The 20,319-nt window shown below is 45.9% G+C and overlaps 1 protein-coding gene across 1 annotated transcript; it reads right to left on the bottom strand.

The window, feature by feature from the left end:
- Positions 1-7,987: 7,987 nt before the first annotated feature.
- exoc3l1 (exocyst complex component 3-like 1) lies at positions 7,988-18,406 on the bottom strand. Its single transcript, XM_030366811.1, has 15 exons — positions 18,094-18,406; positions 16,266-16,441; positions 15,784-16,003; positions 14,823-15,017; positions 13,953-14,230; positions 13,368-13,586; positions 13,045-13,115; positions 12,622-12,739; positions 12,273-12,398; positions 12,002-12,102; positions 11,644-11,760; positions 10,390-10,663; positions 9,913-10,068; positions 9,424-9,557; positions 7,988-9,050 (listed from the first exon to the last, which is right to left on the bottom strand). Exons 1-15 carry the CDS (start codon positions 18,131-18,133, stop codon positions 8,864-8,866), a joined length of 2,412 nt encoding a protein of 803 aa, XP_030222671.1. The 5' UTR covers positions 18,134-18,406; the 3' UTR covers positions 7,988-8,863.
- Between the last annotated feature and the right edge of the window lie 1,913 nt (positions 18,407-20,319).

Here is a 20,319-nt window from a genome sequence, read left to right as displayed (position 1 = left end):
AGAATGGCCTGCGGGGCAGTATAAACATTGTTAAATACATGAATAGGCTTGAATTTAGTAGTAATATGGAGGTTTCATATTTTTACAAAATGGATTATGTGAACATTGCAGAATAACAATCATGTATATTAAATGTATTGCAGGAGTTTAGCTTGACGTTAACCAAGTTAAAGGACAATTAAATGAACCTCAAACATGTAGAAGTCAATGTGGGATTTTAATATATAAACAAAAACACTTGACAGAAGTTTAAAACAATTTGTAAAGGAAAGCAGAGGAAAACAATTTTCCCAAATGAATCTTTTCAAAATGTCACCACCATTCCGAAAGCAAGTGAAGGTTTGTGTAAAAGCAGTCCTCCCTGACCAGCTCTGTCCCTGACTCTAAACCCTGACTCTCAACCCTAACGCTAAACCCTCTGAGGTCAGGAAGACACGCCTTCAGTGTAAAGGTTTGAACCACAGAGAAGGAAGAAAAGAGGAAGCAGTAGAGAGTAGTGAAGTAGTGAGGTTAGTGACAGACGTGAGGAAAAGGCGTGTGGAAGCACACGGTTACATGTGGGGTCAAGAAGATCACTCCCACTGGAGGTCATTGATCCATCAGCCTCAGACTGCTGAGCTCAGCAGGTCTTCTGGAGGACGAGGCTCGGATGAACTGAGGAGACGGGACCAGCAGGATGTCAGGATCAGGGCGGTTCAGCTCAGGTGTGTCTACCCCCGACCAAACAGGATCAGGTGAGGTTCAGCTCAGGTGTGTCTGCCCGTACCAAACAAGGACATGGATGAGGTTTAATATTCAAAAGATGCAACATTATCTGAACCAAAGATAAGTCATCAAGGAGCAGGCAGGCTTTAGGGCGCCTTGCTCAAGGACGCATCACTGTATTCTGAGGACTTGAACCCTGCAGCATTGGTTTGAAAGTTGAACCCCCAACCCCTACCTAGTCCACTATGTCCAGATAATGCACATTTATGAGGAATCCTTGATGGTAGAGTCCTGGTGGTCCTCAGGATTTGCCTTCCAGATGTATGGCTTCTCCATCAGTCGTCCAGATTCCTGGTCTGGTTACAAACGTAATTTGTCTCTAATGTAAGGTAGCAAACACAGGAGTAGTTGGGCTCTAATGTAAGGTAACAAACAAAGAAGTAGTTGGGCTCTAATATCAGATAACAAACACAGTAGTAGTTTGTCTCTAATATCAGGTAACAAACACAGGAGTAGTTGGACTCTAATGCAAGGTAACAAACACAGTAGTAGTTTGTCTCTAATGTAAGGTCAAACACAGGAGTAGTTGGGCTCTAATGGCGCGTAACAAAGTAGCAGCTGTAGTTTGTCTGGTAAACAACCACAATAGTATGCCGCAACTTGTACTGGACAAACTAATCCTGCGTTACAACAAGTCCACTCTGTTTATTTTAGGCAAACTTACGAGGATCCTGGTTGGGGGAGTGATGTCGTTCTCCAGATTCTTGGCTCCTCCATCAGCTCTCCTCAGCCAGAGTCCTGTTCTGGAACAAACAGCGCGGATCTGGCCCTAAAGTCTGGTAACAAACATGTAGTTTGTCTTATTTTTAAGCCCTTTATTTCCAGGTTGTTTGGTTAATACAAACTTACAATCCTTGTTGGTAGAGTGATGGTCATCTTCCAGATTCACGGCTCCCCTACCAGCTCGCCTCCGCTCCAGAAACACGTTCTAGTAAGAGAACTCAGCGGTAGTTGGTTAACGCATGTCAAATGAACAGCTGTATTTTGCCCTTTAAGTCAACCATGCAAGTAAATACAAACTTACGAGGAATCCTTGTTGGTCGATTCCTAGTCGTCCTCCAGGGTCTCAGCTCCTCCAGCAGCTCTCCTCAGAGTCCTGGTCTGGAACAAACAGCGGAAGTCTTGCTTCAACATGTGGTAAAACAGATGTAGTCGTCTGATATATATGGTACAAACGCCGGTAGTGTGGCAATGAAGTGGCAGTGAGTGTGATGATCACTTCAGAGTCAAGCTCCATCTACCCCACGACAGACGTCATTCACCAGGCAGGCCCTCCACCAGCTCCACCACCAGCCCAGGGCCTTCAGCACGGCTCCTCCATCTGCTCCTTCAGCAGGGCTCCTCCATCAGCTCCTTCAGCCATGGATTCCTGGTCTGGTTTCAAACACAGTTGGTCTCAGCAGTAAATCACCTGGGGACGCAACACACCCCACCTCCTGCATCTGAGGTTCACTTGTAAAATGGAAGACAAATTTAAACACTTAAAAACACTTAAAAGTCTGCAGATTGTAGCGTTCAGCAATTCATCCACTACGGTCGTAGCAGCACTAGTAACATTAATGGCTCATATGACTCTTGCATAACCCCCGTATGAATTAACTCACAGCTTGGCACAGATTTAAAGTCATAAGATGATCAAAACCAGACCTAAACTACAGTGGATTTTAGTGTTTCAGATGAACTTGTGATGGTTACCCACTGGTCCGGTGCTGCAGGCCCCTGGTCTCCAGCCTCAGTCTCCGATCCACCCTGGCACCACAAGCCTCCGGTCCCCAGCCTCTAAGCCTCGCCTTTCAGCTACAGCAGCAGGTTTATATCAGCATTTACCCAACAAAAAAAACGTATTAGACTCATCCAAAACAGAGTTTCACAATTAATTGAACTATTATTTTATAACTCAAGGCCAGAAAAGACTTGAGAATTGAGAAGACTCTACTAACACAGAGCACTGACCTGTTCTGTAGGACTTCTGACAGGAGGTGGCGGTCTGGCTCTGGGTGAGGAGGTGGACGTCTTGCTCTGGGTGAGGAGGCAGACACCTTGGGACAAACTACATGTTACCTTTTTAACCTTGTACAGTTCTACAGTATCTTCTAATAATAATAAATGAAATTTATATAGCGCTTAATATGGTACTCTAAGACGCTTATATTCTACTGTAGCATGTTGGAATGACGGCCATTATTTTAGCTTTGATATTATCCAGTTGGTAACTCTGCACCAAAGTCGTTGTTTAACGTCATTCCATTGGGTAGGGTTTAACTTCTGTGGCAATTAATGACAGCAGATATTTAGAACGTACAAAAGCTGAAGTAACAAAGAACACTAAGCAGTATCGATATTAAATCAAATATACTCAGCCATATTCAGGTGCTGGGTTCCGTTGAAGAAATGTCAAATTATCTTCCACCTCAAAAGGATTTTCAGCCTTCCCTGATGTCCAAAATGGGCCCGCAAGTAGAACGCTGTTTTGTACGCGGTGAGAGTCCCGCAACTTCATTGTGGTTAAAAGAACGGCGCAACCATCGGAAATTATCAATATATTGTACGACGTACTTCTCAGTATGTATTTAATATCAAACTTTAGTTGTTTAAGATAGGGGGCAACAATTCCCAATGGAAACCGACTGAAAAATAGTTTCCGTTGGCAACGGCTGGAGGTTACGCAAATACAATCCAGAACGTTCCGCCAGATTCCCTCAGGGGACTCCCTTCAAACTAACTGCCAGGTGGTTTCTTATGGTTGTCAAGACTACAACGTTCTATGCTAACCATTGGGACTAAATCAAGTGACCACACTCAGAACCTTCCACGGCGGGAAGCACAAACCGTCTGACTGGAATCCGAACATTCCAGCCGGAACCAACCAAAGAAAAAACAGAACCAGCACCTCACCTTGAGCTGAACGGAGGAAGATCCTGAAGTCCAGCGATGGTCTTCATTAAAACACAGCCAACAGACTTACCTTGAGGAGATCTGTTTGTTGCTGTTGGTCATTACTACTATTCAGTGTACCTTTACATTATTATGCACCCAGTGTGTACAAGTTATATCACTCAAAACCATAAGAACCAAACTACCATGTTTGTCCCACAACAACTTTAAACCTAAAATCCTGGAATCATTCAAAACAAAACCGTGTCTACATTTTACAATTATCTAGATTATTCAGGGTACAAACCATACAGAGCAAATCTAAACGTTGAGCTCACAGAGAGCCGACCATAGCCCTGCAACGTCACCCTGACCGCCTCATCACCAACAGCAAATTATACCAGCCAGCCAACACATGTACAGCTCCAGTGAGAAGTGGGCATCTGAGTGAAAGGACTGCCCATAATAAAAAGAAGCCCAATTCCTGAACTATCCAACCATCTTCATGGCATAAAGATTTTCAGACTTCCATTGTGTTCTAATCACCTTAGTCTGCTCCCTCGTTACTTATAAAACTCTACATCTCCATCACTACAGTGTTGCATCCTACTCATGCGGGTGTGGTCTGAGTGAGCAGAGATGCATGCTGGGATACAGTGCTGTCTGAAGTCTTCAGTTCCATAGACACGCCCCTCAGGAGAAACCAAGTGTTTGAGAATCTGTCGTGACATCAGTTACATGAGCTGGAATATCCTTCAAGATGGCGCCAGGATTCTCAGAGGAGAAAGGCCAAGAGGAAGATGTGTGGGTTCTTCCTCGCAGCCAGTGGAACACAACAACGGTCTTCATCAGAGTACCATGGAACACTTTGAAACATTCTCCTCTTTACACCTTGAAGCCCCAGTGAAGGTTTCCTTACCTCCTCAGCTGAAGAGCACAACTTCAGCTCGAAGAGCGCACTAGCTGGAGTTCCCGGATTGGTTATGATTTAAGGGAACCAATCGTTCAGCTAGTCCCGTCCGAAACAATTACAGTTCAGCCTGAGAAGACTTGCAACTGAGAGCAAGAAAAGATCCACAGGGCTCTCCATCAATCCAGCCAGGTAAGAAGAGCCGTCTCATTACAGTCATCTTGAATATCCATTTAGGTCCCTTTCCAATGTCGGACTCTCCTTGTGGAATTCCTTTTAGTGTCCATCCTCCATTGATCCTGATTGGTGTAGTCCTTGTTTGAAGTCACTGATCTGAACACGCCGCTTGCATCCTTTTACACTTGAGTTGGATATTCTCCTTCCTGCCCAGTGTGTTGGATCTCGCTCCGGAGCGTCGCTCAGGGTTCTTCATGTCTACTGGAGGCCCTTAAGTAAACGTTTGGCCGTCCATCAGGTATGATTTAGTTGACCATTCCAATATCCCAAGCCAATCACACAGAACCCCGTATGAACATTATCACTGTCAAAGCAAGCCGGACACACACATAGAACCCAGGACAGGCACGTAGAACCCCATGCCAGGTGTGAGTGGGAGACACACACACAGTAGAACCCTAGCGATGATGAAAAATCTTCCATCTCATGTCAAACCCAAACACAGACCAATGAGCCATTAAAGGCCAAACAATCATGCAGGGTAAAAACCTTGATTCAACATCTCTGAAGCCATGTCTTTGTAGTCCAGTGGTTTCCTGAATGAGGGGCCTTCACAGACACAAAACGGTGCAGCTTTAGTCAGCCTGAGGACAGGAAGGAGGTCATCTGTTCAGAAGACCACCCAGTGGAGGGGGGTGGCTCTTGAGGAGCAGGATCCATATGGGGATGGCCCCAAATAAGACCTTCTTGGAAATGAAACTGTTCCTGAGGAGTCACGATGCCTAGAGGGGACTGCTGAATGTGTTCCATGGTTCTATGTGTCAGACTGAAGTTGTGTTATAGTCGTTGAGATGAGGTGCCCCCTCATCTCCCCCTGGTGTTTCTCCTTCTGAATCCCTGTCTCCATCTTTAAGAACATTCCAGTCCATGTAACTGACGACACGACATTTTCTCAAACACACGGTTTCCCCTGAGGGGGCGTGTCTACAGACCTGTAGACTCGAGACAGCTCTGTACCCCAGTATGCACCTCTGCTCACTCAGACCACTGCCTCATCATTAAAGCAACACTCATGTGATGAAGATGCAGAGCTCAGGAGAATAGAATGAAAGAAGACTGAAGATATCAGAACCCAACGCATTACTCCAGTTTACAACAATAACTTGGAGCCTGTAACCATTTTAACAAATCATTAAAACCAACATAAACCAAACACCTAAGTAACCCATGAACCAATAAAACATCCTCACTACTCAGATCAACCTTCAGGTAACAGGTTAACTCACCAGGAAGCCAAAATACATCAATGTGCCCAAGAGTAATGAGAAATTAATGATTTACAGTTTGCAGTTATGCTTCATGGTTAAGTTGGGATACTCACAGAACTGCAGTTAAATATCCATAATAGACCTTTGAAGGAAGGAACAGTTTACTCATGGTCCAAATTTCAAATGAGAGTTAAACCACCACAATCCCCGATTTCCTTCACACATTATCAGTGATTTATATTCAACATACAAGTCACGTCAGTTGTGCTTTGCCACACAATTCTACTCACATCAGGTTCAGATGAGATGCTCCTCTTTACTTCAAAAAGTCTTTAACCTGTGAAACTGGAAGAGATGTTCAATAAGTCACAACAGACAAAACAGCACACAAACAAATGTACTGTCCGGTTCCCTTTTAAGTGAAACACACCAGATGCAACCAATTAACTAATTAAGAAAAACACCTGGCAGGCGAGCTGCGGCAGGTGAGCTAATTAGTAAAAGTCAATGCAGGTTCGGCACCCTGTGGTCTTCTTGGTAACATTGAGAGGCTATTTCAGCTCTGTGTTTGATCTTAAATGACCTCCCTCATTTTAATTAAAGGGATGAGTCTGATCTGACTGATTTAGATTCAAACTTCAAAACGAAAAAAGTCTTCATTCAATTCACCTTACTGTGTGCGTGAGTGAGTGTGTGTGTGTGTTTGTGTTAAACTGGAGTCATCGCCTACCACCACACACGTTAACACACACACACACACACACACACACACACACACACAATACACCATATAGATTCACACCATATGCACGCACACAACATATAGATACAAACCATATGCACACACAAACGACAGATACAAACCATATATATATATATACACACACACACCATAGTTACACACCATATAGATACGCACACACCATAGTTACACACCATATAGATACACACCATAAAGATAAACACACCAAATAGACACACACCAAAGATTAACTTAATATAGATACAAACTAGATACCCCCCCCCCCCCCCCCCCACACACACACACACACACACACACACACACACACACACACACACACACACACACACACACACACACACACACACACACACACACACACACACACACCTAAAGCTTTATTTGTCACACAGGTTGCCATATTAGAAAATTGTCTTTGAATTAAGGCAGTCTGTTCTCTAATTGTGTTTGCTTTGCAAAGGTTTTTTGCAAAGCAAACAATTTCTGTTCACTCTTTCATTTGTCACGTGAAGTCGTTCCCCATTTTGCTCTACTTTTCCATCATTGCCAGTAGGCCTACGTTTTATTTTTTATTATATCACTATTAATTTAAACAAAAATAAATAAATATAAAGAGAAAAGTCGACTCTCTCTACTTCAATCCTGTTATTTGTTAGTTTTAATCCGACTGTACATTACTTTGAAAGGATGAACCTCAGTTTTGTGATTTAGACCTCACTTGACCTCCCTCCCAGAGGTCCACGGTGCAATGTTTTTTTTCACCACTGGGATGCTGACGGCGTTACCCGACTACATTTTTTTCCTTTGGCGGCCCTCAGTCATATTTTGGGTTCCTAACTTGGCCCTCAGCTGTCAAAACTTTGAGAACCCCTGTTGTAGACCAACTTCGGAAAACTGTAGTTCCACCATAGAAACGCTAGAGGTCAGCAATACTCCCCGTCGCGCAATGACGTCGGTTAGGAAAAGTGGAGTCGGATTCATTTTAAACAGCGCTGTCTTTTCCTATGTTTGAAAGGAAGCACATTGTCATCTCTCGTTTTCCGCAAAGGTTAAGTAAAGGATAGGAGATTTGACTATTCGTAGAGGAATAGGGACACAGCTAAGGAGTCTCACCGTGTCCGCCATATTGTTGTCACGTGACAGCACTTGGACGTTGGATGTCCATGTCCTACAGGCTGCAGCGAGACATTACTCGATCAGTCTCTGAAGATAACGTTGCATTCTGAAAACTTAGGAATCTAAACACATTGTTTCGTATAATTTATTTGACACGGTTTACACTGAGAGACAATTCAGGATACTAGTTTCCATCCGCTTTTGAGGAAACAGTGACACCAATGACAAATGTAAATTAGAAAATCTAGCCTGCTTTTTTGTGTACAATAGAATGCATTTGCATTGTTCTGATGTTGGCTGATATATAGGTTTATTAAATATATGATGTACTTGATTGTATGAGGCATTATTTTTTGTGCTTTCAAATGTTGTTTTTCCCAAGTGAACAAAATGCACATGTAAAGAAGACAATATTTGTATAATTAAATTCAAACTTAAAAAATATTTTCTTAAGTGTACTTCAAAAATTAAAACAAAACAATTAATAATAATACCAATTGTTTGAAAACATTGCTCAGAGTATTAATAGTTATCTGGCCATCTCTGTTGCATTTTTTTTTTTTTTAAATGGATGATTCAATATAAGGGCGGGGTCAACCACATAACCTTGCCCCAATAGTGTATCGAGGCGCAAACAAGACCATAATCTGTAGCATTTGACATGAACAAGATGGTCTCCAATCACCTTTAATCTATGCCTCTACCTGTACAGGCTGCAGACCTTTCCAAAAGTTGAATCTGATGGTAGGTATACCGTCAAAACCACCCCTAAAACAGTCCTTCCTAAGTGGTTGCAGCTAATTTGTGAAAGAAAACCCCCAGCAATGAACAATGTCTAGAACCCTGTAACATAATCCATCTCAAATCCATCTGAAACCAAAACGGTCCTTAAATTTAATTCTAAAGCCGAAGCAGAAGAACATAACAAGGGGTGAGTGAGGACACGCGGTCAGCGGGCCTCTGTCCTGTTGTAGTCTAGCAGTCCAGAGCTCAAGCACACTTGGCGGTTGGCAGACAGAAGGGCATTGGGGAGGTAGGCACCAGGATGTCTGTGAAGATGGGCCGGTAGCCGGCAGGAAGGGGCGGGGCACTCTGCTCCAGCACATCAAGAACCGCGCCCCTCACGTCCCGGGAAACATCCCCTCGGATGTCCAGCAGCACACACACATGCTCCTCACTGGGGGGGGACAGGAGGACAGACGGTTGGTTTGGCTTTTATGGGGAGTGTTAAAAATATGCTATGGTATGGCATCATAAAGTCAAAGAGTTTCTATTTTGTAGTTTTTTCAAGCCAGCTGCGATTCTCTGCCAGTTTAGGTAACCTTATTTTGCCTTTATCTTATGTGCTGTTGCCAATCTTAAGTATACTGTATAAATATGTAATGACCTCTACCCCACCTCCTGTTAAGGCTTCTACCTTGAAAATGTGTCCGTCTCGTACTTTGCACGCATTTTCTATGATACTTTACAAATGAAGTGTATTTATATTTTTGTTATGGAGGAAAGCTAATATACTGAGAGGAGGTATGGGGAGAATCAGCAGGTCTGACCTGATGTCCGGGTACTTGATCACGACCCCGGACACCTCCAGACTCAGCATGCAGGGGTCCTTCAGCCGGATGAAGTCGGCCAGGACCGGCAGCAGGGCCAGCGGGTTCACCTCCGGCCCCGACCCCTCACCTTCCTGGGGACGTCACGGAAAAGCATCACAACTACGTTGGTGGCATGCTCGTACAGATCTACGCCCACAGACGGATGGCTGGGAGAAGAAATACCTCCGTACTGAATCTGTTTCAAACTAGATCCCAAAACATTTAACCCTTTAAAAGTGCAGAATTAATCTTCCAGACCATTTGTGGTGTACCTAAACAATCGGATGTACAAAACAATAGGATGTTTTTATAAATTAAAGAGATTAAATTGTTGTGCCAAGTATTGTCCCCGTTGTGGTTGGACGTCCGGCCCACGGCCGTGCACACTTGATGTTTGGTATAAAGATACAGTGAGGAGGAGGAGCCAGAGTGAGAGCGCCCCCCCACCAGGCCGGTGAAGAGTTCTCTGAGCTGCAGGTCGTCCTGGGCGATACGCTGTGCCAGCTGCAGCCTCTCCCCAGCGCTGCGGCACACCGTCCTCTTGTGCATGAGGGCCCGCACGTACTCCACCACCAGCATCCACTGAGCCTCCTCCTGCAGCCGCTGTGGGGGGGGGTACAGGTACACCCACACCACATTTTAGATTAGCCTGGCGTGTGTACTTACGTATGTATGCATTTATATTTTCTAAATGTACTTTTTGCATTTTAAATTATACAGGAAATGTATAACCAGGTCAGGTGTACAAAATGTCATTTTAACTTCAAGATTCCCTCCAGTGCTCACACCAGAATGAAATACACATTTTTGTATGTTGTTCTTTTAAAATATTGTCTTATATACTACCCCTGTGATGCCCCTGTTATACAACAGCACCACAACAACCGCTTCGGTCGGTCGGTGTAGACGGCGGCCTCCCCTGACCTGCTGGCAGGGCGGGCGCACGCGGACGTACAGCTCCAGGTGCCTCTCCAGGACCCGGCACACCATGGGGGTGGAAGGGTTCCCCTGGGCCAGCCAGGGGCGGCTCAGCAGGCCCTGCAGGACGGGCTGCAGCTCCAGCAGCAGCTGGTCCATGGCCAGGCGACAGGCCCGCCTCACGGCGCGGTCCAGGGCCGCCATGGGGTTGGGCGGGGTGCGGGAGTACAGGCAGGCGGTGGGGGACGACTGCTGCCGCTGCAGGCCCTCTGTGGACGCCCTGTAGCCAGGGGGGGGGGGGGGGGGGGGGGGGGGCATGCAAACATTACATTACTAAAGAGTGAAGCACTATGGATGAAACTGAAAACCTCAGATGATGACTGTCCTCTGAGAATGGTCGCTACAACTGTAGATAAAACTCCCGCCACTAGAGGCTGCTAATGAGAAAATAAGTAACGGTTTGGATAAATAGCCTTTACTATTTCCGCACACGCCTTTATCCAAAGCATCTAAAAGGGAATTGTTCATCAATATGCAGGACGGTCATGCATGGCTCATCAAGTCTTCCAACAGGTAGACTGCGTACATTGGGGTCCAATTGCAGAACCTTTCGACTTGGAGTGAAACAATCCTAAAAACAAGGACTTTTGTAATCAATGACAACAAGATGGCTACCATCCAAGGAAGGGGTACAATGATACTGCACCCAAAAACTGAACAATAAACAATACACATTCATAAACATTTACACTCTTGCTGAATCTATTATAGCTTTATTAGGGATCCCATTCATTAGTTTATGGCAGCTTTGAATGTAGTTTGGACATGTGCTCACTAGAAAACAGAGGGACACATACTGAATGTATAGGAACTTAAAACCTAAGAGAGTTTCTAAAAAGGTGGTCCTATATGAGCTCATCCAGTCATGTGCCAAAAGTCTAAATGAAACCAAATGTTGCTGCGCTACCCTGTGGCTGTAACCGTTGCCCATCAAATATCCCCTTTCAGTGCTACAGTACAGAAGAGCATAGGAAGGAGCAAGATAGTATGGAGAAAAAAAAAAGAAGCTTTTATGTCCAAATAACTTAATAACAGCAACTCTGATTACTGTACAATTCATTCTCTGTCAATAAATGAATAAATGAATTGCTCCACTCCTTGACTACAACAGCAGCCTGTGCACAAGCAGCCCTCTAACATAAATAATTCAGAGCTGGAGGGATTGTCTCTGGCCCCTGTCTGGGTCTGTCTGGGTCTTACTTGAGAACGATGCAGTTACTGATCGAGGCCAGGAGGTAATGGAGGTACAGCTTGTTCTGGCTGTTGTTCTGATCCTTGCGATGCTCTTTACCAAACTCAACCAGCGCCTCGCGAAACCTGGAGGCCAGCAAAACAGAGAGAGAGAAGGAAGGAGGAGTAGAGGGACAAGTAAAAGGCTTGTTTCACATGAGAAGAGTGTTAAAAAACAGCACTCCTTGTTTGTCGAACCATGGGATTATTATATAGGTAGACTAGAACGCTTGATGACTGACACAGCGTATAAAGATAATGAAACACACACACACTTGTTTAGCAGGTTCTCCATCAAACACACACAAACACACACTCAGATACACACTTGTTTAGCAGGTTCTCCATCTCGTAGAGTCCCATCTGTATCGTCTGGTCTCGCAAGGATTCTCCTATCATCAGGGCAACACGCACGTTGTCCTCCAACATCTGCCAACCCCCAACAGCAGGACACACACACACACACACACACACACACACACACACACACACACACACACACACACACACACACACACACACACGGGATTCAATTAGACCTCTACCTTCTTGTATTTGTGTGTGCAAGAGCTTTTGTGCCTGCATGCAGAGTGTACCACCTGTGTGATGATGGTGGGCAGGCAGGTGTGGTAGAAGCCTTCATGGTCCGTGTCAGGTTCCTGGTCCCTCTGCCAGTCTGTCAACTCCACCTCCAGGGCTTTATGCATCCATTCTGACACACGCTTCTGCACACACACACACACACACACACACACACACACACACACACACACACACACACACACACACACACACACACACACACACACACACACACACACACACACACACACACACACACACACACACGCACGCACGCACGTGCACACCAGAAGACAGACAGGGATTAGAGCCAGACCAGGGGGGAGAAGATGAGACTGTAATACCGCTACTTGTGGTCCAACACACCCGGACACTCTGAACGTATTTCTTCTGCAGCTTCTCCAGACTCTCCGGGGAGATGAGGGGCCCCAGCTCCTGGCTCTTCATCTCAGCCACCAGCTCTGGCTCTCCCATCATGTCTGGGCTGCAATGGGGGGGAAAACACTCACCGGTCAGAGTTTAATTGCAAGTCAGTTCAGGGGTAATGGAGAAGAGCTGGTGGAGAGGGGAGGAGGCCATGTCACAAAGAACCCATCACTCTCCTGTAATGATTTCGTTTCTGTGATTATATGTAAAAAATGACGTAAAAAGTAGGATGCAGCAATATTGTCTCATTCCAAAAAAGGTTTGCTTAAATTTGACAAAAAAAGCAAAGTGAATTGTTACTTATTTGTCAGTCTACGAAATAAGGTTTTATATTACTGAATGAAAAGTAAAAAAAAAGATCACCTGTTGTAGATGTGTATCACCCAGTTGAGCACAGCAAAGATTTCCCCACTTTCCAGCTCCCAGCTGCTGACCTAGAACAGAAACATCTGTTTTGCTATTTATAAAGTGAGCTCATTAAATTCACGTCTAGGAAAAGGTAATAACGATACTTAAACACCAATTATGATGAGTGCTACAAGGTGTGTATACTATACACAGTTTATCACATAAATAACGATAATAATAATAAATAAGAGGATGAAATTGCCAACAAATTCTGACACGCGTATTGAAAAAAGAGAATGTTAAACCCGGTGTTAAACCGGCCTCATGGAGCCCCTCACCAGCGCCAGGTGGGTCTGCAGGCACTGGTGGCTGGCCCTCAGGTAGGCCCCGGTCAGGCCGTAGTGCTCCGGCACGCACTGCTCCAGCAGGTGGCGCACAGTGGCCAGGTCGGCCGTGATGGCGTGCTGCAGCGCAGAGAGGTGGCCCGCCAGGCCCGGCCCGCGGGTGTGCATGTAGGACACGCTGCGGAACCGCGAGGACACCGCCTCCTCCAGGACCTGTCGTGGACAGACGGGACGGCCTGGGTTGAGCGGTACTGGTGGTAACACGCACAGTCTTTCATATACTGGATGGAGTAGAACGTCTCGGCAAAGTTAGATTCGGTATCAACCTTTCCCTGGCAGCCTCCCATTTGATTCCCTTCTGTTTAAATGTTTTTTTTATAGCCATTTTAAATATACAGAAATGTGGTATACGACGTATATGTTGTACATTTAATCACCCTGTAAAGCATACTGGCATTAAATGCAGTGGTATAACAACACTCTTTTGTTATAAACAAACCATAACATAAACTGAAAAAGATCAGACTATTAGTCAGCATGCATGTTGAACAACACTACAACAGCAGCAAGGTCACGGACCTGGAAGAACCGCTCCCTCCAGCAGCGAGGTCTGCCAGGGGGAAGGGGTCTGACCCCAGCTCCTCCTCCTCCACCTCCTCCTCCTCCTCCTCCTCCCCCTCCTCCCCCTCCTCCTCCTCCTCCTCCTCCTCTTCCTCGCCCTCCTCCTCCTCTCTCCTCCAGCAGAGCGCGGTCCACAGCCTCCTCCCGCTCCACGATGCGCACTGCGGATACAAAGGGCGTGGGGTTCTGGCGGGCCAGGGCCAGGCTGCTGCTCACGACAGCCCAGATCTCCTGACCTGCAGTGGGCAGCAGGGGACACAGCTGCTAGGAGGCTGTCTGAGAGGACCAGGGGCAACAGCAGGGGACTCGGAAAACGTTTACAAGTGGATAGAGGGCAATTCTAGTTTGGTTGTGAGTTTTGAATATACACTAGACAAACATGGATTAAAGGTTCTTTACGGCTTAAGGCTCTAATATCTGTACTTACTGTTTGGTTATATAGCAGCCGTTTCTGTCTTACTATCTTACAGTGACTTACAGCTTCAACACAAACATGAAAATCTCCAAGAGGTTCTAAGCTTGCAACGTTGTCCATTGCAAGTCAGTCTCTTATATTTAACGGTAAACAATGTATAATGTCATAATGTCATATATATCAGCCTACACTGGACAATTAACTCACTGAGAAACTTTAGACACTTAAGGCGCGCAGTATATACAATAGGGTTAACCATGTCTACCTCAACTGTCTATAATGCTTAGAAAATTACAATTGACAATGATACATTTATTAATTTATCATTGTAGCTATTCTACTGCCGTCCTGTATACTTTCTGCTGCGGGATGAATAGAGCGAGCTACAGCCTCATGCTGCGTCGTCCTCCTACCCAGGGCCTCCACCAGCCGGCCCACCCCGGAGAAGTAGTGCAGCACCAGCGCGTGGTCCTCCCGGCTCAGGGCCGCGCCGCTCAGCTGCCACAGGATGTCGTCCTGCCAGCACTCCAGCTCCATCAGCCGGGCGTGGGCCTCCAGCAGCCGCCGCGACTCCACCAGACGCTCCGTCTCCGCCACCATGCTGCGCACTGGCAGAGAGAGAGAGAGAGAGAGAGAGAGAGAGAGAGAGAGAGAGAGAGAGAGAGAGAGAGAGAGAGAGAGAGAGAGAGAGAGAGAGAGAGAGAGAGAGAGAGAGAGAGAGAGAGAGAGAGAGAGAGAGAGAGAGAGAGAGAGAGAGAGAGAGAGAGAGAGAGAGAGAGAGAGAGAGAGAGAGAGAGAGAGAGAGAGATCACGCAGATGCTTTCTCCCTGATGATATCATCCAGCGTTGATTCGGAACATGAGATCACATCTATAATGCATCCCTGGATTGAACTCAACTTTTACAAGATTTATTTAACCTTTTTCTGGGGAACAATAAAGTAATTATCTATAAATATATGGATAGATCATATCAATTCTAATAAGAATCCAGTGCAGTGGGTTCGGTACAACACATGTATCATATTTTCTGTCTCCACCCTTTGAGTTTATTATCCTTCCAGAGCTCTTATGGCCCTGACACACCAACCAGATTATTGATCGGATGGCGAGCTCAGGGACCTGAGTGTGTGCTGTGCGATCGGCCGTCGGTGATCTTTTCAAGCCCGTCTGGGTTTCCTTTCCTCTGATTGCACATGTTGAATCAGCCACGACCATATCGGTACGACCGCCTTTTCTGCCGACCATCGGCAGTCGGCATGGTGTGTCAGGGCCACAAGGACGGTCGCACACCGGCGAACGGCGGAGGGACGGACCTCCTGACGGAGTACGGTTTCCCCTCGTGAACTCGGGCGCCTCCTGGAGCTCCACTCACCAGAGTAGAGGCGCGGCAGGTTGCTGACGGTGGCCAGGAGCTGGCAGTGGCTGCAGGACAGCTCTCTCAGGGTCTCCATGGAGCAGACCACCTCGGCGTTGTGGTCCGACTCGGAGACGGCCTTCTGCAGGGCGCGGGACGCGTCGCCCAGCTCCACCCGGGACTCCTGCAGCAGCCTCAGACCCCAGCCCACCCCCTCCAGGTAGGACTGCACCACCGACTGGAAACACAAACACAAACCTTCATACTAGGATGAGCCTCTGTTTTGGTCTGAAGCGGGACGATGGAGGGCAGAGAAGCCCCTTCAGATAATAAACAGTGCAGATTAACTTTAAATCGACTTAAAATATAGATGCGTACCTGTAGGGGAACTGCCTGGCAACCTCAATAATACAACCTCAAATATGTAGTTCTGGGAGGCTGTTTTATCGAATGTTATACCTATCTAAGCGTTGGTGTGTTAGTGTGCAGGAGGGCGTCACCTTGAGTCTGGTGTGTATGGAGGAGGTCCTCTGGCTCTCTCTCTTCCTATACTGGCCCAGTCTCTCCAGGTGCTCCGGCCGAGAGAAGACCCCCGACGCCCACTTCAGGGCCGCTCCTCTCGCCAGGAGCTCCGCTCGGGCCACCTCCGGCCACACCTCGGTACGGAGCGCAGGGTCTGCCAAGCACACAGACTAATGGGTGAGACTAGCAGACTTATGGGGGAGTCAAGCAGACTTATGGGCAATGTAGAGGAAGAGAACATGGGAACAAAAGAAAAGAGGATTCCCACTCACACATTGCAGACTAACCCAATTGGAACTCAGCATTGGTATTTGAAGTGATATTCTCCATCGTCCACATTCCTGTTGTAATGGTTCCCTTATTTCCTTTTAGATCAATATAAACTTCTCCAAAGGTGTAATAGTTGTACAAAATGTTGGATGGGTTGTTCCAATGTTGATTATTATGTTGTGTTATGCAAGTTATTTTCATGTACCTGCTAGAAAACCAGTTTAGTAGCCAGCTATTAGAAAGCAATAGCTTTCTAAAGGTTTCTACTGGCAACAGGCTTTATAACCTTTTGACCTCCCATTGGAGGGGATTTCACATTTAGGAATTGACGTTATTGATCCACTCATGCCATAGATGGGTCACACCACCGGGCATGTGGCTTGTCATTTGACCAACAGCCTGGTTCGGCGCCTATTTTAATCTAAATTAGTCTACAATGAAGGATGGGCTGGTGACTCTGCTGACTGAGTAATGTGCTATGCTCGTAACTCAGCATTATCAGATTCTGTCTCTACAACCCTCTGGGTAGGTGCTTGCTTTTCATGTTTATTTCCATTTCCCATAAATTTGCAGAGAAATACATTATTTGCTATTGTTGGATCAGGTGTTTCGTTGAGTAACGTGACCAGTATTCTGATATGAAAAAAAGGGACGGATCTGATTTCAGAAATGAACCCAAAGAGATCAAATTGACATTCTGCCTCATCATAGCTTGATAAATGTAGTACTGTAGTAAAATATTGGGCAGTACATGTCTTATGATTAACTATGTGTTCCGGGGACAAGCTTCCAGAAACGTGAACTGTAACCGGAAAACGTCTGGCCACCCTGAGTAACCATCAATGTTAATCACGTAAAGCTGACACGCAATACTGAGAAACCATTCATACAAATCATGTATACACAAAGACAAGGGGACACACAATGCTTTATAAAATAACTTTAGGTCCCCACTTTTACGGCAAGCTCAATGTGTGTGTTAACAACTTCACTTGTCAGAATGAGATAAACAAGCCCGCCTATGTAACTGAAGTGAGTCATGGGGCAACCCTGTTATCTGCTGCTGGGATCTAATCCCGGGAATGTCCTCATCAGTAAATCTGTTGTCTGCAACAACAAAATTGACAGAAGCAGCACCTCAGGGTCAGGAGTCATAAGATCCATGGCAGAACAGCAGCATTACAGCCAAAATAAAGGCACAGAAACAATTTGGCAACTGAGAGGATGTTAGCAACGCTATCTTTAAAAAACAAGCGTCAGCCGACTGACCAGGGGACAGCTTCATCAGTGCCAATATCACCACTTTGCTCACAGCAGGCAACGTGTTTGTTTGATAAGAGAAGGACTAAAAATGCCGCAAAAGGCATATGACACAAGTTAGTACGATACATGCATACACTCAGTTATTCTTGTCAAAGTACTGTTCAGTCAAATACAACTGTACATTCCACTGGGGTGTCGGTCATTCATACATGTTGTCATTGTGTGTTTGTGTATGTGCGTGTGCGTGTGGGTGTGTGTGTTTGCCTGCATTACCTTCTGGTTTGTCACCCCCATTCTGCTCCCCTCCAGACATTTAAGTTGGTGGTGTCCAGCTGCCAGCTCTCCCTTCTACTGCGCCGAGCCCCTGAATGTTTCCCGGAGTGCCAGCTCTGAGAACACAACAATACCGGGCGTGCGAGGCAGAGGAAACAGGGACACAGACCAGGAGAGAGAGGGCTGGTCGAGAGAGGGTGCATATTAATTTTGACTCGCCCCCTCTCCCTCGCTCCATTGCTCACACACACACACACACCACACACACACACACACACACACACACTCTCTCTCTCTCTCAGACACATCCTCCACTTAGAGGCCGACAGGAAAAGGGCGGAGGGGTTGCCGTGAGGGGGAGGGACAGAGATAGAGAGAATGAGAGGGCTGTAGTGAGTCAGTTATGGACTTGAATATGTCCAACCCTAACCCCAATGGGTGAGAGGGGACACACCATCTGAATAATCCAACTGATGTCAATGAGGAGACCGACAGACGTTTTAAATAAACAAAATATGGTCATTGTACATTACATTAGTACACATGGTACGACGTATTTCTAGTTGCATATGTTTTACTATCATTGTTTTTGTTATAAATTATTAGCACTTTATTCTCCAGGTCCTTGCCATTAAAGCGGGAGGAGAGATGGTGAAAGAGTTATAGAGAAGGAACAAGAGGAAGAGCCAAACAGCGTGAGTGAGTAGAACAGTAAGTGGACTTAGTGTCAATCACAGAGAACCCATGAGACCTCCTCTGATTCCTAAGGTAAAACCAATTAAGCTGAAAGTCACAGGATGAGACACCATACATAATACATGAGCCATTATGACCAACCATAAAACAGGCTCACGGAGTAAACAAGAGTAAAATTAGGACTTGTGTCACTGAATCCTCTTTGTCGCCCAAGTGAAAAGGTAAGGCTTCAAAAACTAATCGAACTACCGATAATATCGGCAAAGAAATCCCGATAAGCTTTGTTTTTTTAGGTCACTGGTAGCCATGATATTGGCCCAAACAATCTCCCAAAAACAATGTCAGTGAACCTTACCAGACTGTTTGTGCTGAACAATGCATTGTTGTATTATTCCTTCTGTTGCAACATCAGCTTGGGTGGCTGAGGGCTCGAGGATCCTGTGCAGCTGTTTTGAGGGTGCTGGTGGCGGAGTTGTTACACAGGCTGCACTTCCACCTTTGGAGGGGGTTTGTTTATTAATCGGACCCCCCCTTCGTTATCTGTCTTGGGAAGGGATTGTGTTTACATCCAAAATACTTATTCCAAACATGCTGAAGTCTTTTGTAGTTGGACAGCAGTATAAATAATTTTAGTTTTATTTTGCAATTGCAATGTCTGAAGATCGAGTCAAGTTCTATTACATTTACAAAATATGAGATAATATACTTGGATTACATCAAAAAGTTTTTTCCCCACAAAGGATGTGTTTGAAGGCCACTATTCTTTTTGCAAGGCCATCATATCAGTGCTACCTTTTGTCCATGGCTTCCACAAGAGCCATTTAAGGGGTGGAGGGTCTATCAGGCCAACGGATGTTGTGTAGAATGGCCTCCAGGCCTCGGACCTGGAGGCCACCTGGGTGATGGCGGGAGACAGGGACCCGGTCTCCCAGTCTTGTCATTTCCTAAGGTGTGTAAGGAACTAGTTTATCCTCCAACCTTGACTAGTGAGAGGACCTTACCCATCAGTTAACCCACACACACCACACCATTGTTGTCATCACCTGGCACTGCATCGTAGCACCACCTCCACCCCGAGGAGCTATGAGAGGTACAGGAAGTCTAATTCCAGACCACTTCCTTCATGACATTCCTGACCTAAGCTGCTTTCCTGGCGGACTCTATACCATGCCGCGTGTGTACTGGTATCTATGAGAGCCTCAAGACAGACGGACAGACAGACGGACACTGCTCACTGGAAATGATTAGCATTTCCAAAAGGAGTGAAATCTTTGTGTGATGATTCTCATATACATCCCTGCCATAGGAGCAAGAGAACAACATCTTTAAGTTCAGCATTTCACATTTTGCCTATAACCATGGTATGGAAACATACTGGAGTACATCATACACAGCGAGGGAAGGCAGGGTGCCTTACGGGTTGACAGTAATTTCAAATTTATTTAATGTGAAGAGATGGAACGATTTGACCTCATGAAGGCGTTTCCACAGAACACAGTAATCCTTCAAGACCGTGTCCAGTCCATAAGC

This window comes from Gadus morhua, chromosome 9, assembly GCF_902167405.1.
Source record: "Gadus morhua chromosome 9, gadMor3.0, whole genome shotgun sequence".
Taxonomy (NCBI): domain Eukaryota; kingdom Metazoa; phylum Chordata; class Actinopteri; order Gadiformes; family Gadidae; genus Gadus; species Gadus morhua.
The sequence above is the reverse complement of the archived record's forward strand: the minus strand, read 5'-3'. Positions and strand labels throughout refer to the sequence as shown.

Coding starts and splice junctions, on each gene's coding strand:
- exoc3l1 (XM_030366811.1), bottom strand. CDS start 18,133: ATGTCTGGAGGGGAGCAGAATGGGGGTGACAAACCAGAAG. Junction 11,761..12,001: donor ATGGAGAACCTGCTAAACAA/GTGTGTATCTGA, acceptor GCTGGCCTCCAG/GTTTCGCGAGGCGCTGGTTG. Junction 10,664..11,643: donor AGTAACTGCATCGTTCTCAA/GTAAGACCCAGA, acceptor CCCTGGCTACAG/GGCGTCCACAGAGGGCCTGC.